Source organism: Molothrus ater, chromosome 15, assembly GCF_012460135.2.
Source record: "Molothrus ater isolate BHLD 08-10-18 breed brown headed cowbird chromosome 15, BPBGC_Mater_1.1, whole genome shotgun sequence".
NCBI classification, from domain to species: domain Eukaryota; kingdom Metazoa; phylum Chordata; class Aves; order Passeriformes; family Icteridae; genus Molothrus; species Molothrus ater.
This window is the reverse complement of record NC_050492.2, coordinates 13,654,181-13,668,983: the sequence shown is the minus strand read 5'-3', so window position 1 is coordinate 13,668,983 and position 14,803 is coordinate 13,654,181. Positions and strand designations below refer to the sequence as shown.

The following is a 14,803-nucleotide window of genomic DNA, read 5'->3' as shown; positions in this document are numbered from 1 at the left end:
TTACTGGAGATGTAGAGGCTTCTCTGAGGTTAAGCTGCCCTTCATTTTCCCAAGAGAAGCCTTTAATTAAATGCAAATAATCACAAATTTCATATAGAAAATTGCCATAATTTCTCTTTTAGTTACTGGATCTCATTTGGAAAGGAAAGGGGTGGCCAGTAGCACTGGGTGGACACAAAGTAATGAGAACTCAAGAGGTTAAGGCTGAATTACCTGTGTGAATCTATTCCTCTTCTCTAAGTCTGGCTGCAACCACATCATTTCAGTGCTAACAGGCTGTCCTTCATGCAAGTGCACTGGAGTGCAGTCCCTCAGAAAGAGGCCAAAATACAAATAATTACCTCAGTCCATCTTGCTGCTGGCCATGGCAGCGGAGGCAGGACGGGTTCAGGGGAAGATGCAATTGAAGTGGAAATGGCCAGAACTAAAACTCAAGCTATGATGAATTTGAGTGATATATTCAATCTCATCTCCACTGCAGAGCTCTGGAAGAACAGGCACAGGAAATGGCAGCACGTATTTTAAATGCTTCTATCAAATGAGGCATGGGAGTGGAGAAGAGCTAATACAGGGATAATATTTCCCCCCTTCAGGAGGGCAGAGACAGACTCTGCACAGCACAGGGCTGCAGCTCTGGCCTCAAACCCCTCAGTCCTCACAGCAAGAGGGTAAATAAAGTAAATGCACAACTGTGGGAAGAATAGGGCACTTCTCTTTTACTTTTTGTTCAGCCAAACACGAGCCCACCCCACTGAGCAGGCAGGACCCAGCTCCACGCAAAGCACAGGAAGATTTCTGCTCCTCAGTGTTTCAGACTTTCCTCAGCCATTTACAGTTCTAAGAGAAAACCACCTCCCTTCCCTTTCCATGGTTATGCTCCAACAGCAGGGGCTCAGAATGCCAAGAAAGCTTTTCTGAAAATCTTTTGGCTTTGCAGTTCCAGGACAAGAGGAAGGAAGGATGGAGGCTACTGCAAGCAGCACCTCAGCCTGAAGGCAGCCACGCAGAACAGCTGCTTCAGAGGAATTGGATTTTTGTTCCAGCACTGGCTGCTAGGTTTTGAAAGCCTGGAATGCCACTGCTCTCTGCTGTGCAGAGAGTTCAGGAGGGATGTTGGGAAGCTTAGAAAGAAAAAGAAGAGCTCAAGGAACAAGAGCAGCAGCAGCAGCAAACTGACTCTATGGCTCAGCATGGCACGTCATTTCTGTGTGGATTCCCAAATTAAATCATTCCTGCTCCTGCACTGTGAGAATATGGGGAAGGATCAGGTTGTAAGCTGTTCAGAGGACTCACTGATTATCGATATTTTAGCAGGGAGCTTGTTTTTGTTCTTTTGTACATTTATAATAATACCTTTTACATGTTCTCGAAGAGACAAATCTCTCTCTGCTTCAGAGCTGCTAGTGTGAAGATCTTTTGTTGGCACTGAGGTGAATGCTAATATGAAATATCTTATTTCTTCAGATGAAAGAAGCTGAGAACAATCTCCTCTGGAGGGAGGTGGCAGGAGGGAGGATCTGGGATCAAGAGTTTATGACTCACCCCCTGCACAGCCCACCCATGCCCTCCCTGCTGTTCCACCTCACACTGAGCAGCTCCTCCTGGGCTCTTAACCCTTCCCATTGTGCTCCCCCCATCACAGCAGGAACCTGGGGCACCAGCACACAGAGCCCTCTCTGCTCACAGGCAGAAATGCCTGGAAATGAAGGGTTATTCCAAAAAATAAATTATCAACCTCCCATTGCAAACCACCCAAATCCCTGCCACTCTCCTCCCTTCCCCATCTATTTGTCTCCCTCTGTTCTTGGAGACATCTAACAAAGCCATAATGTATTTTTAATGCAATCAGGTATTTTCCTGCTGGGGATGTACACAAGAGCAGTTATTGAGTCTCAGCAGGGCCCATACAGCAAGTCTGGAGATGATGGTTTGCCTGCACACGTGCACTGAGCTGCAGGTGTGAGGAGATGGGCATTGCTGAGTTTCCTCCAGATCAGAAGTTATTAACCAAGGGATGTGTCCTGGAGTATCTGCATGTCTCTGGTGTCCAGGAGGAAAACAGCACAATAAAACATTTCTCTGCTGTGGGGACATTTATAACACCTTTCACTCCTGGCGAGTAGTAAGTACAGAATTTATGCAGCAGCTTCTTTCACAGTAGAGACACCAATAAATAAAACTTCTCTGTTCTGCCTCTGAAAAATGCAGTAACTAAGTATGTTTGAGATATTTGTTTCTCCTGGATGCATAGTTCTGTTCAAATTACTTCAGCATGAACAGTGGCTCAGAAACATCTGAGAACTGAGAGCTGGAATCCTGTCCATCAAGATGGAAGCACAGTCACCTCAGCTCCTTGTGAAACCCAACACAAAATATTTGAGGGGAAAGGGCCACCTGCCATCCTAATACTCTGCACACCACAGACTGCCTTGAGCAGTTGTCAAAGAAGAAACCCAAAGAGTTACCTAAGTGATTGCAGTGCAGCAGTTGGGCTGGTGGCACGAGTAGAACATTTAATATTTCACTATTCCTTTGGCTCCCACAGCATAATCTGTCAGCATATCCAGTGCCATGGCAGACCTCTAAAAACTCAATGGTTCAGCAGGGAGTAGAGACAGAGAGGTAAAAATATGGGGACCTTTCATCATTTTTCAGTAACAAGGATGAAGAAAGCCTTATGTGCTTGTACTGGCTGAGAAAATGTGGTTATTAGGATAATAAAAATGAAATATTATGAGAGACCAATGTTTCAAAGGTGTAACACTAGAAGAAACTGATGCACTTAACTCAGCAAGTCACCACTACCAAATTCTTGATGCCCTGGAGGATGCAGCAATGCAGGGGTCAAACTTTCAATAGCTTCACACAATATCCTATTTAAACTGACTATATTATTCTAAACTCCAAATGAGTGAAGGCAAAAAGTACTGTATGTATCTTAAAAAAAGATAAGTAATCCCAGCTGCTTTTCATGCAGAAACAGAAACCCTCCAGGAATGAAATTCGGATGTCTAAAAAAGAGTAAAAGAAAAGCATAGCACACTTTATCCCCAACCTGGAGGAAAGAAATTAGAAGTTGCTGTAAAGAAAACTGCAAATAAAAAGCATTACAGTGAAGAGATTGATCCACTGATGTCTGTGCCAGGATTCCTGCTAAATTCCAGCCAGGAAGGTTTCCACCCATAGGAACTTCTTCAGTTAATAGTACAATCACTCACAGCACTGCTGGTGTTGTCAGGCCACTGCAAGATTAACATCTTTATATCAGAAGATGCAGTCCATGGGAATGAGGAAAGGAGGGAAATACACAAAGCTCTTGCGTCGTGCACGCAGCCTCGGAACAATTACTTGTTCTACAGAAAGAGCAACGTGAATTAGGATGGGAAAGCGCACAATTCTGTAATGTGTGTGTGTGTGTGTGCAAGGGGGAGAGGGAGAGAAAAAGAACTTCACTCTTTCCTTAATAAGGATGTAGTAATATTAATTCTAACTCCAGCCAATTTTAGCTGACTGATTACAGCTGCACCAGCAGAAGCTGAAAAGCTGATCAGAGTTCCTTCCCATGTTGGCCTTACCATTGCACCTAAGAGACCCCAGAGAAATCATGAAAAGGGAACATAAACAGAACAGTCATTTTCTTCTGAGCCAATCTCAGATTTAAAAAAAAAAATAAATTAGAACAAAGTCTATTCCTTTAAATCATTATTAATAGAAGAATCCTGCCAGCTAGGGCAATGAGCTTTCCTAACTCTAATCCATCTTTACTGCTGTGTTATTACCCCACTGTTTTCCTGTAATTGAAATGTGGCAGGTAGTTTACACACAAGAGGGAGTAATTGTATTGGAAATAACTGTTCATAACCAAATTTTAAAAGCTCATTTTTCCTAGCAACTTTTAATAAAGAAAGCAAGATAATAATGATATTTAGCATTTGTGCCATCCACAGCAGCATTTTGTCTCTCTAAATTGCCAACATTTCATTCAACGTTGCTAAACCAGACCCCTTCAGCTATGAATGCAGCCTGAGGCAAAAAATGGGGGGAAAAACTGAACAATTGAATTAATTTGTTCCTGTTCAATTAAAATAATAAAATATGGCTGAACTTCATGCTGAAAGGTGCAAACCTTGTGTGGTTATGGAAGGAGAACCCAGAGGTGGCGGGGCCATGGTCAGGGAGCCCAGGCTGAGCCTGACTGGGCCAGGAGGGGAAGATCCCCCTGTCTGTGCCCCATGGAAGGTGGAAGGAGGGGGTCACTGCCTGCCCATTCCTCTCTGCATCCCCCTGGAGCTGCACACACAGATGGCACAAGCAGCCTGCACAGCCTGGAAGCAGCACACGCAGTCACAGAATTATTTAGGTCAGAAAAGACCTCTAAGATCATGAAATCCAACCACTAACCCAGTACTGCCAAGTCCACCCTAAAGCCTGTCCCAAACTAGCACAGCTGCACATCTGTAAACATCTCCAGGGATGGTGCTCTCCCAGTCTGGAGGAACATGTAAAGTTTGGCTCCTGAATACCAAATTGCAGAATATTTTATTTACAAAACTGATCTGAAGCCTTTACTTTGGATGATTCTTAGAAGACAGCTCTCCAGGAATTTCAAGGCTTGCAGGCTGACTGGGGGAAAATATTATTATTTTCTATTTATTGCAGTTCAAAGTCCAGTAGAGCCTGCCAGTATATGACTACATATACAAACAGCTCCTACCCCAAAAAATTACAATCCATAACAAGCAATAGGAGGACTGGGAAGATGAAAGGAAAAGCAAAAGGTCCACTATGGTTTGATGGGCAGACAAGCAGGTGGGTGTGTGACATTTAAATGCAGCCCCAACAGGACACAGTCCTCATCTCTCCTGTTTAAAGCTCTGCCTTGTGCCTAACAGGCTATAAAGCAGTACTAATGCATAGTGCTTCAGACTCCTAACACCATTTAAAACACCAGGCATTGTGTGCTAGCCTTGTTGAAAGAGGTCAGTGCACTGTCATTGCCCATTATCAGAGCTTTCTAGCTTTGGACTGCTTAAAATAAGGATATTGGTTTACTGTGGTTATGCAAGCACATCTTTTCTTGTAATATCCAGAAACTAAGACAACAGGAAGCTTTTTAAAAATGCTTTAAGCTCACTAGTAATAGGTGAAATAGAGCTCCTCAGCACAGCACTGGAGTGCAGCATAAAATACCTGTGCTGATATGCACAGTCACGGGCAATGCTGCTGCTGAGGAGCTGCATCACAGGCTGCTAATGCAGGTGGACCAGAAAGGGAAGGTTGCTAAGAGCTCTCATTCCAGCTTTATAATTAAGTTGGGACCTACAAACCCATGCAGGGGCTGTGCCCACCTCAGCCAAGCTCTGGGCAGTTCAAGGTTGAGCCTGCCACAGCTGGAGGTTTAGAGCAGCACAGCTGGAGGTTTAAACTGCCACAGCTGGACATTATAGTCACCACAGCTGAGGCTGAGCCCAGCACAGCTGCAGGTGAGCCCTCTGCCACATTGGTGTGACTGCAGGATGCAGCTGTGGCTGTGTGGGACCTGCAGACTGAGCGTTCAGTCACACACAACAACCCACAGGCAGTAACAGCACTTCCCCAAGGCCAGTGTGTGCAAACCACAGACTTAATACCAGCCTTGTCCAAGGCCTGAATGAAGCAGAGCACTCTGTATCTAAGTATCATTGGCTGGTTGAGTGCTGGATGGTGGTTTCTACCTCCATTAGGTTAGGCCACCTTCAGGGTACATTTGGGTTTCAACTAAATTGGTGGCTCTGGTCCAGATTCATTCTGTGGTTTGCCTTAAAAATCCAAGCCAGGTTTAGAGGCAGCAGCCTGGCCAGAGCCCCCTGCAGCCCCAGAGCAGCTCAGCCCTGGTGTAAATGAGCACAGCAAAAGGAGCTGGCCATGGGAACCAGCTGTGGGACAGGTAAGTGACATTTGAGGTCCCCTCTAGGCCTGTTTTTTATACAGCCTGTGCTGGATAAAGGCATTTAAAACAAACTGAGTATCAAACAGCACAACAGAGAAATGAATGATTGTGCCAGAGGACAGAGCAGACAGGGACCAGCTGTCCCCACACAGGTGTGACACTGCTTTGACAGCCCTGTGTAAGAGGCAACAGCCCACATAAACATTTGTTTAACCCTTGAGCATTAAAATAAAAGCAAAACCTAGAATAAATTAGTGATGCTTGCTTGTTAACAGCCACTGATTGGAAGTTTATGGCTTGATTTCACAGGAGTTGTCTCCAGGAGCACAAGCCAGGAGGGCAGGCAGAGGGCAGAAGAAGGGAGGCCAGGAGTGGATGGATACTGCTACAGCAAGCACGAGGAGGTGTTTTTTTATCCTGAGATTGTCTTGCTTCACCTCTTTCCCCCTTCTCCACTCTCCACTCCCCACTATCAGCATTTAAAACACCCCTGAGTTTTCCTGAGCAGGTTTGCTGTGCTCATTAAAATACTGTGAGCACTTATTGGCTATAATGAGCATCATTAAATTCTGGTAAGCACCAGGACTGTTCTGTGGAGTTGAACAGACTCAGGTTCTGGAAGGAGAGCTCAGAGATAGGAAGATGCTAGAAATATTCCATTTTCCAGAAGAACAGAAACACAAACCTTCCTCTCCTTTCTGCTCTGCAAGCACTGGGGTAACTCAGACCTGTCAAGCAGCTACTGCTCACTGACTACTCAGATCACTCTTCTGCCCCAGAAGGACTCTCAGCTCTCTTATCAGAACAGGAACAAATGAAAGATTTTTCCATATTTGCATCTGCTCATTTGATAATTTTCCTATGTTTGTTATTTAGAGATAAAAGTCTGCCTCTAAAAACTCCTAGCCAAGTGGTTTTCTCAGCCTCAGGGAATGGTGCAGGAGGGATTGCAGAGCAGGATCCAAAGCAGCTGGTGAGGCTGCAGGAGCAGCAGGAGATCAGGAGATGAATGGGTGCATACTGGGGCAAGACTCACATTTTACATGCCCAGTTCTTGTATTTATTTCCAACTGGCTGTGCCAGAAACACTCACCCTGAGTAGTGTGGCCATGCCTACAACCATAAAGCTGCTCCCACTGCAGGACTCAGTAGCACCACCTGTGTTTTTATCACCAAATGCTGTTCATCATCCACTAGCATTAGTAGATATGAATTAACTAAGCCATACACAAATATGCTTTACCCTGGAATAACCCCAGTAATCCGAGGGCAAGTAAGGAAACAGAATGAGACAAGAAATTGAAGATCAGTGCATGGCTCTAAAAACCAGTCTGTATCCTATGGGGGGGACAGAGCTGCTGGAAATAGGAGGTTTCTGCACACATCCCTAGGATGTGGCACTTCAGCACCTGGCCAGCAAAATGCAGTGCATCATGAGAGGGCAGTGGTGGAGGAAGAGCACAGATGTTCACCTGACTTCCCAAGCAACCTGTAGAGAGCTGACTGACCACCACCAATTAGCAAAAATATTATGTTATTAGAAAGAAATAGAGCTGTATTCCTGAAAAGTGATAACTTGAAATCCTTTTGTTTTGTTCTTGGGTTGGTACCCACAGCACTGCCTGCATGTTGAATGATCAACTCCTCCACCACTTCAGAAATACCCATTGCTCACCTCCATTAATCTAAAGACCATGCTTCAGCATGAAATGGGTATCAAAACAGCATCCATTTCACAAGATTAAACAACTGCTCTGGTTAAGCATTAATTGCTCCACTTTGGCCACTCTTTGCCCGCTCACAGGAGCTTTTTGAGGATTACTGCTTTATAATTGCCTGCTCCCTATGCACACAGGCACTGCAATCTTCTGCACACCTTGACAGCAACCTGGTTAGAGAAAATGAACACTGCACATTCTCCTGACACAGCATTTTATCTGCTGGGTACAGGAAGCCAGAGGTTGTTTATTCAACTTCTCATGGCCCATTAATGACATAATTCTGGCCACAGCTGTTTGGGACTGCACAAGACCGAAGCAGAGGAAGAAATGCCAAAAAGACTTCAAACATTCTGCTCATATCAGAGCCTGGCTGGGAAGATCCTTGGAAGTTGTCTAGGGAAGTGTAGCTTTACAGCTCCCTTGGGAAGCAGAACCAAGAGTAAAGCCTCAGACTTGGTTTCTCCTGAAGACTCAAACAATCTTAAAATGAATAATCTCATCTGAACAAGGTGGCAATGACTACTTTGAGGAAGAGGTGACTGATAACTTCATTTTCACTCTGCTGGTCAAATTATCTAGTGAAAAACAAGGATCTGCCATACATACCAGCTCACAAGCCCTGGAAGGGGAAAGCTAACCCTGGCCAGGGAGTCTGAGCAGCAAGGGGGAGCTGCTGCCAGGACTGATGTGCACCAAGCACAGCAATACAAGGATAAGGACATGCTCCACCTAAATACCACAGCCAGGGAGATACCCTGTAAATTTTATTTCATTTCATTATGCTTCCAGAACTACATCAACATGAATTTTCCCAAAGAAACAAAGCAAAGCAAGATTCTTGTCTTCCTGGTCACAGAGAAAAGCAGAAAAAGTCTAAGAGAAAAGCTCAAACCCATTCCACATCCAAGTTCAAAATAACTGACTTCATTAGTTTTAAAACACTTTATAATTGAAAATTGGAGCTGGGTGGTGTATATTGTTTACATAAATACATGTATATATATATACATATACAGCAGATAAGAGGAACATGATTTGCAGGGCTGAGCTGATTCCTCAGCTTGGCAATATCCAGCAGAAAGAGAGGATCATAGTGTAAATTTGTTCCTCTCTATGAAAGGACTGTCCATGGCAATGAAACAGCCCATTATTGAAGCTGTATCTGAAGTCATACTCAGCAGAAAGACCAGCACCCTCCCTCATCTTCCCCAGACCTTCCAGGGTAACCCCTACTTACAATTGTGAAGTTCATAACCTTCAGAATCCAGATGGTCATAGCAAGGTTCACCAGGATTAAAATCATTAGGAGCAGCACAAAGAAATAGAGGCACCTCTTCCTCCAGCCATAAATCCCCACTTTGTATACCTGGGGTCCTTCCGAGGTCTGCATGGTGCTCCGGTGCGGGTACTGTTCCTGAGGCATCTGAAACGAGCACAAAGAGACAACCACGTGTATTCAGGGCCAGGAAAGCCAGAGATAAAAGCTGCTTCTGTCTGTGCCTCTTGAAAGGTTTGGGGTTTTCTCAGAGTTTACCAGCTGGGTAGCAGCTCTTTGGATACCTTGGTTATTTTTCCTTCTGCCCGGTGTGTGCAGTAACAGACCAGGAGAGAATCTGATGGGTTAGATGTGTGTGAATGTACTTATAAATACACGTAAGCACTCTGGCTGAAGGTATCTTATGGAAATCAATCTGGAGTGACTCTGCTCACAGCCCCAGGTTTTGCAAGGCAGGCACTCCAGGGCCTCGAAGGATCCTGAGGGGAAAATTCTGCATGCGTTTGGTAAAAGCAGTTGAGTTCAGCAGTTTGTTTGGAAGATGCAATATGACTTCTCAGAGGTTTAGTTTAAAAAAAAATAAAACATCGTCTCAAGTAAAATCATTCCTTCCAACCAAAGACAAAAAAGGCAAAGGGGAAATGTTTGCCTTTCTACACACCAATCTTGCCTAAAAAAGTGAAGCTGGAGCAAGGTTCTCCAGCTGCCACATCGCTAACAATTATCACAAGTATCTGTGCTGGGAGGAAGGAAGGAAGGAAGGAATTCATGTTCTCACCCTGCATTTTCAGGTTGAGGAAAGCCACTTTCTCAGGCTTCCCCAGGGATCATTTCTAACATTTTCAGCTTATTTTGATGCACAGACTGAGGAGATCATCTCTAGTACCACAGAGTTTGCTGAATGCTTTGCATTTTAGACTCCACAGACAGACAGGAAGCCACCAAACAGGTTCTTGCACTGTGGATTCGACACCACGAGTGTCTTCCTCAGGGTTGCTGGCACTGATGTTTGTATGCAGAGCATTACAAAATTCACATCCCAGGAGGGAACAGTGCGAGTTCCCCTGTGGGAGTGTGATGTGCATGTCTGGAGTGAGGCAGTTTTAGGAATGAGATGCTGCTCAGGGAGGGGAGCTGGGACACCAACAAACACACAGGCTGGAGCAGAGCAGATCTTTTTACACTGCCACAACCACGCCAAGCCGAACAAACTTGAACAATAATAAATCACAGAGTTTCCTCTACCTGGGGGAAATTATAACTGCAACTACTGTACAGTCAAGGATTTTATTGCCTAATATTTTAACAGGGTATCCTGGAGAGCACATATTAAATGCAGCCTCTCCCTTGGAGAAAAATGAATAAATTGCATTGCTAACCCTCTCAAACCATGGAAGAGGTTTGACCAAGGAGAAACAATATGAAATACCCAGCTAAAAATATCCCTTCATTGCAAAACTTGTTTATTCACTGTATCTCTGCTTTTTTTTTTTTTCCTTTACTTGCAGTTTCTAGGATGGAGAAAATAGCACATCCAGCTGGGGCAAAACTTTACAAGCATCAAAAGAATTTATAGCAACAGAACACAACCACAAAGAGCAACTTGCATCCATACAGTAGCCTGGTTTTGAGAATTTCTCTAGTTTTGATAAAATATTTAACTCACAGCTGCCCTGACAGAGATAGAGCAACTGAAGTAGTACAACATGTGTGATGAGCAAGACTTAGCAATACAGTATAAATTCATTACAAGAAAATGGCATGGCAATTGTAGATATCATGTTCTTTCTATACAAACTCTCACACGGCCACACTTAAGAAATATTTGGTTTCTAGCTTGTGTTCCCCCCCAAACTGTAAATACTACCAAAACATTGCTCATGTCTGTAGTTGTTCAGGGAGAGAAGAAAGGAGGATGATGGACAGAGAGTGCTGAGGTGTGTTAAACAAATGAGCAGAATAAGAAAGTCTGCAAGGCTACTACCTATGGAACCAGCTATATCCACTATCAATAATCTGTACTGTATGCTAGTCATAATTTAAATTTTGGCAACTTTTCCTGACTCAAACATTGAAAAGAATTAAGGCACCAGACAAACAAGTACAGCTTGGAAAGAATATCCAGTAGCTGCACTTGCTGCTGACACCTCCCTCCTTTCAATTACTGACTAAGAGGAAAGGCTGCTGCTGCTTAATAGGATTTTTCATTTCTTCTTCAGGAAAATATAAGGAACCACCACTTAATTCTGTAACAGTGGAGAAAAGATAATACTGAAACAAATACAGAAATTGGAAAAGAAGCATGCCTTCCAAAGGCCAAACTTTAAAGTGAAAGGGCTTAAAGACACACATGCACAGCACTGGATCACCACCACTGCCTGAACTATCTCACCTACAACAGAAAAAAATGCAGCAGCCCAATCTTTTTAATTTAGTTACAAACAACATGACTATGACTACAGAAATATAGCCTGGAATGAGCAAATTTCACCAAGGGGCTCTTGGTTCTGCACAAAAAAATGTAGTAAGTTTTTGCACTGAGTCCTTATATACACCAACACTGCAAACAGGGTCTGAGACAAAATCCAGTCCACTTAGAAAAGCTATTCATCCTTTTGCTTTAGCATACCTTAGAGATATGGCCCATGACAAGAAAGATGTATTAGTTTTTTTAAGACCAGTGGAAGAGCCCTGTCACCCCACCCACTGATCTGCACAGGCTGCTCACAGAGTGCTTCTGCAAGGCTTCAGCACCTTCCTTCAGCACAGCTAAACCAGGCTCAGCTGAAAGGCAAAACTGGCTCTGAGCTTCCAAAATTCACACCAGACCTCACCAGTCAGGGCCAATCTCTGCTCCATGTTTCCCTCCCTCCCTTCCACCTTCTTGGCAGCAAGTTCCTCACTCAGGGTGTGCAACCCACATTACCAATTCCTCAGGCAGAAAAGTGTTTTACGTGCACAGGGATGAATTAACACCTTTCCCACATAAACACTGGCACTGTAACATTCCTGGCCACGCTGCCTTTGTAGGCTCGGGGAGGGCCATGAGTAGGGTGAGGTTTTACATAAGGAATCAATAATGTTTCTCTGCCACGGGGGTTTCTTTGATCAGCACTTGAAGGATGTGTGTTTAATAACAGAACAATTTCAAGCTTCAAGAGGATGCAAGCTGGGAAAGCAGCTTCTGTCTTATGGGCCCTCTTGAAATTTGCTGCTGGAAGTGTCCTGGAGCTCATGGAATCAGGAGGAACGGAATCAATGGAATCATTGCTGCAGGAATGGCCCTGAGCCTTGCACAGCCAACACAGCATCTCCCCTGCCAGCCTGCCTGCCTGTAAGTGAGGTGTAACAGCCTCATCAGAAAAACCAGCAGCATCTGACCCCAGGCTGACCTGAAGCACGGTGATGGGAACACACTTCCAGAGATGAGAGAGGGGGCTCAAATTCCCTCAGGTCTTGGACCTACATCTCCCACATCTGCCCTCTCTTGTGTCCATATCACCAACATTCTCTTCTCTTTCTCTTTGTTTTCTGAAACAAAAACCTTTTCTTTTGGGCTGAAATGAGGGGGAAAAAAAAGCCCTAAAAACCTTCAGAGGTGCTCTCTGCCATATCACTGGAAGGCATTGTACTTGTATTCACTAGCTGCAAATGCTCTGCAGATTCATCTCTTTAATTTCTCTGTCTTTTAAGTGCACAGTATCCACCAGGTTCAAAAGAACAGACATTTCTGGAGTGTGACTGAGAACAAAATCTGGCGTGAAGAAGAGTGTTTTGAGCCATCTATCAACAAGACATTCTCCGTCTCCGCTCCCCATAAAAGTCTCTCAAGTTTGACACCCCCAGATCCATTAACCCACCAGCAGCATGACCCAAAATTGATTTATGGCCATTCACATGGGTCAGACCACAACCTGGGTCTCCATAAAAAGGATCAGGCTCTGGAAAATGACTTCTCACTTGCAGCATGGCCAGCAAGGGCTGAGTACCAGGGGAACAGCCCATGGGATGAAAAACTTGCTGGGATAGTTAAATCTCACAGCACTTTTCTCCAAGACTATCTAAGCCATGAACTTGGCCTCTGTGGCTGTTACTGGTGTCCCCAAAGCTTAAATCTTTGCTGTCTGCTTGTCCCTCTATTTCTGTCAACAGTGCCTGTCCCTCCCTGTGAGGAGCAGCTCTTCCCTGAGCTGGGAACTCCATCACCACTCAATGCCCATTTCTCAGGTATCACTGCTGTGTGATACATGGCCAGAAAGACAAAAAGTAAAAGAAAATATCCTAAGGAATGTTCTTTTCTTTTATGAGCAGTCTCTTTCAGTGGCGTACACCACATGTAGTGTGAGCCAAACATCTGGCCTGATTCTGGCAAACATAAGCACAACAATGAGATTTTTTTTGATCTGTACTCCATCAGGGCACACTCTGCCCAGTCCTCTGGAACACACCTTTCTTTCCTCTTGCATCGTGTGGAAAATGGACTCAGCACAGGCAGCTGGGGAGACCTTGGGGATTCATATCCTGGTAAAGCTTCTCATTCAGACCCCTCAGGCTACTCCCCACCTCTAACATCTTGAAAGCTCTTGTAATTTCCCCAGCTGTTTGGGCTGGCAGCATTTCCACAACAAATGTGCTTGAGGATAAGTGCACTGCAAGAACCTCAGTTTATAAACCAATAGCTTGGAGCAGATGGACTCAACCAAAAGCTGAACAATGGGACTGTCCTGTCCCTTCTCTGCATTCAAAGAGCACTCATAGTAAAATTCTAAACCTATTAGAATTTGCCAGAACAAACCAAAGTAACAGGCAGCTCCATCTCTGAATTGGATTTCCTAAGCCAAAAGCGATATTTTATTATGCTGCAAGAATCTGTGAGCAATGTGATGTCACTATTGCTTCTCTTCTCTGAGAAGGACAGAAACATGTCTGCATTTTTATTTATGACAGCCTCTTTTAAATTTTACACTTTTTCCTTGATAGTCAGCTTGTCTCAATGCTTTCTTTCAGAATTAAGAAGAAAATGGAAAGCTAGCAAAGAAGAAAGAGTCTCTGCAGTGAGTCCTTTTATGTATCAAGCTAGTCAACAGAGAAAGTCTTTCACAAAATGCCCCACAATTTGTGGTAAAAAATTCACGCTGCATGCAAACACCACACCAGCTCTGCTGCATTCACACTCTGCTTCCTTTGCACCACTCAGATGATGTGAAGCACTCACAGCCCCTGTCCATCGGTGCCAAGTTTAGAAAAGCTCTTTCCCACCAGAGTGTCTCAAAGCAGGACGCACAAACATGAGAACTGCACCAAAATAGCCAGCAGCAGGTGTGACTGCAGGAGGCTGTGGGAACAGCAAGAGGGATATCATCAACTGAGCTCCAATCAGAATGCAAGCCACAGGAGGTGACACTTTGCAGACTCCTGCCCCAACACACTCTCACCCCACAGCACCAAGAAAAGAGATATGGCTTGTAGGAATGTGCAAAGCAGGATCATAATATGGATTTATACGGCTGGAACCCAACCAGCACGGCACAAATTGAGAACTGTGGGCTTGAGCATGTGCCAGGATCCAGAGTGCAGTCTCTGCAGTGTTCCTGCTCACACAAGTTAAAACTTGTTCTGCTGCATCTTCCATCTTCCCTCCACATGATGTGCCTTCTGTGCTAATCCATTTGTTCTTTTGCACTGACTCACTCTCTTTCTGGTTTGCTGCTGGGAAGGACCAGGAGAAGGGATGCACATATTGGGGTGTGCTAATGGCTCTCCTATCTATCTGCTTCCAAAATCAAGAGGCTCTCTCCACTCTGCCCACACATGCACACATTCTTCAGTCCTCCTGCATGCAAAGCTTGAATGCTTGACCCAGGTGGAGCTGCACAA

At 44.5% G+C, this 14,803-nt stretch overlaps 1 protein-coding gene across 1 annotated transcript in view; it reads right to left on the bottom strand.

Annotated features, from left to right (window-relative positions):
• SGCD (sarcoglycan delta) overlaps positions 1-14,803 on the bottom strand; it is a 306,777-nt gene that overhangs the window by 113,097 nt on the left and 178,877 nt on the right. The window contains exon 3 of the mRNA XM_036392009.2: positions 8,888-9,073. Coding sequence (XP_036247902.1) covers positions 8,888-9,073 — 186 coding nt within the window. The remainder of the gene's footprint in view (positions 1-8,887; positions 9,074-14,803) is intronic.